The following is a 733-nucleotide window of genomic DNA, read 5'->3' on the forward strand; positions in this document are numbered from 1 at the left end:
AGTGATCGGGCATGGAGGAGGAGGATGATGGGAGTAGTGATCGGGCATGGAGGAGGAGGATGAGGGGAGTAGTGATCGGGCATGGAGGAGGAGGATGATGGGAGTAGTGATCGGGCATGGAGGAGGAGGATGAGGGGAGCTTGTATTGTAACTTCCGATAGCGTTACCGCATCTCATCTAGCTGACAGGGAGGAAAACCGCAGCCACTGTGAGAACAACGGGGAGACCCGGGAGCAGCTCCGCTGGAGACAGGGTGGGGGCTCTGAGAAGAGCCTTTGGGTCCGGAGAGCGGGGCTCACTTGGCGCTGGTGTACTTGGTGACGGCCTTGGTGCCCTCGGAGACGGCGTGCTTGGCCAGCTCTCCGGGCAGCAGCAGGCGCACGGCGGTCTGGATCTCCCGGGAGGTGATGGTGGAGCGCTTGTTGTAGTGAGCCAGGCGGGAGGCTTCCCCTGCGATGCGCTCGAAGATGTCGTTGACGAAGGAGTTCATGATGCCCATGGCCTTGGAGGAGATGCCGGTGTCGGGGTGGACCTGCTTCAGCACCTTGTAGACGTAGATGGCATAGCTCTCCTTCCTGCTCTTCCTCCGCTTCTTGCCGTCCTTCTTCTGGACCTTGGTGACGGCTTTCTTGGAGCCCTTCTTGGGCGCTGGGGCGGACTTGGCTGGCTCGGGCATTCTGACTGAGGACAAAATCTCGTCTGTTCTCCTCCTGCCACCGCAGCGGTATTTATA

The 733-nt window shown here is 60.2% G+C and overlaps 1 protein-coding gene across 1 annotated transcript; it reads right to left on the bottom strand.

Annotated features, from left to right (window-relative positions):
* Positions 1-295: 295 nt before the first annotated feature.
* Positions 296-733, bottom strand: LOC120997575 (histone H2B 1.1). Its single transcript, XM_040427666.1, has one exon. The coding sequence runs from the start codon at positions 674-676 to the stop codon at positions 296-298; it is 381 nt and encodes a 126-aa protein (XP_040283600.1). The 5' UTR covers positions 677-733.

This window comes from Bufo bufo, chromosome 4 (genome assembly GCF_905171765.1).
Source record: "Bufo bufo chromosome 4, aBufBuf1.1, whole genome shotgun sequence".
Lineage (NCBI taxonomy): Eukaryota > Metazoa > Chordata > Amphibia > Anura > Bufonidae > Bufo > Bufo bufo.

Excerpts from the sequence above, each read along its gene's own strand:
- LOC120997575 (XM_040427666.1), bottom strand. The coding sequence starts at position 676 with ATGCCCGAGCCAGCCAAGTCCGCCCCAGCGCCCAAGAAGGGCTCCAAG.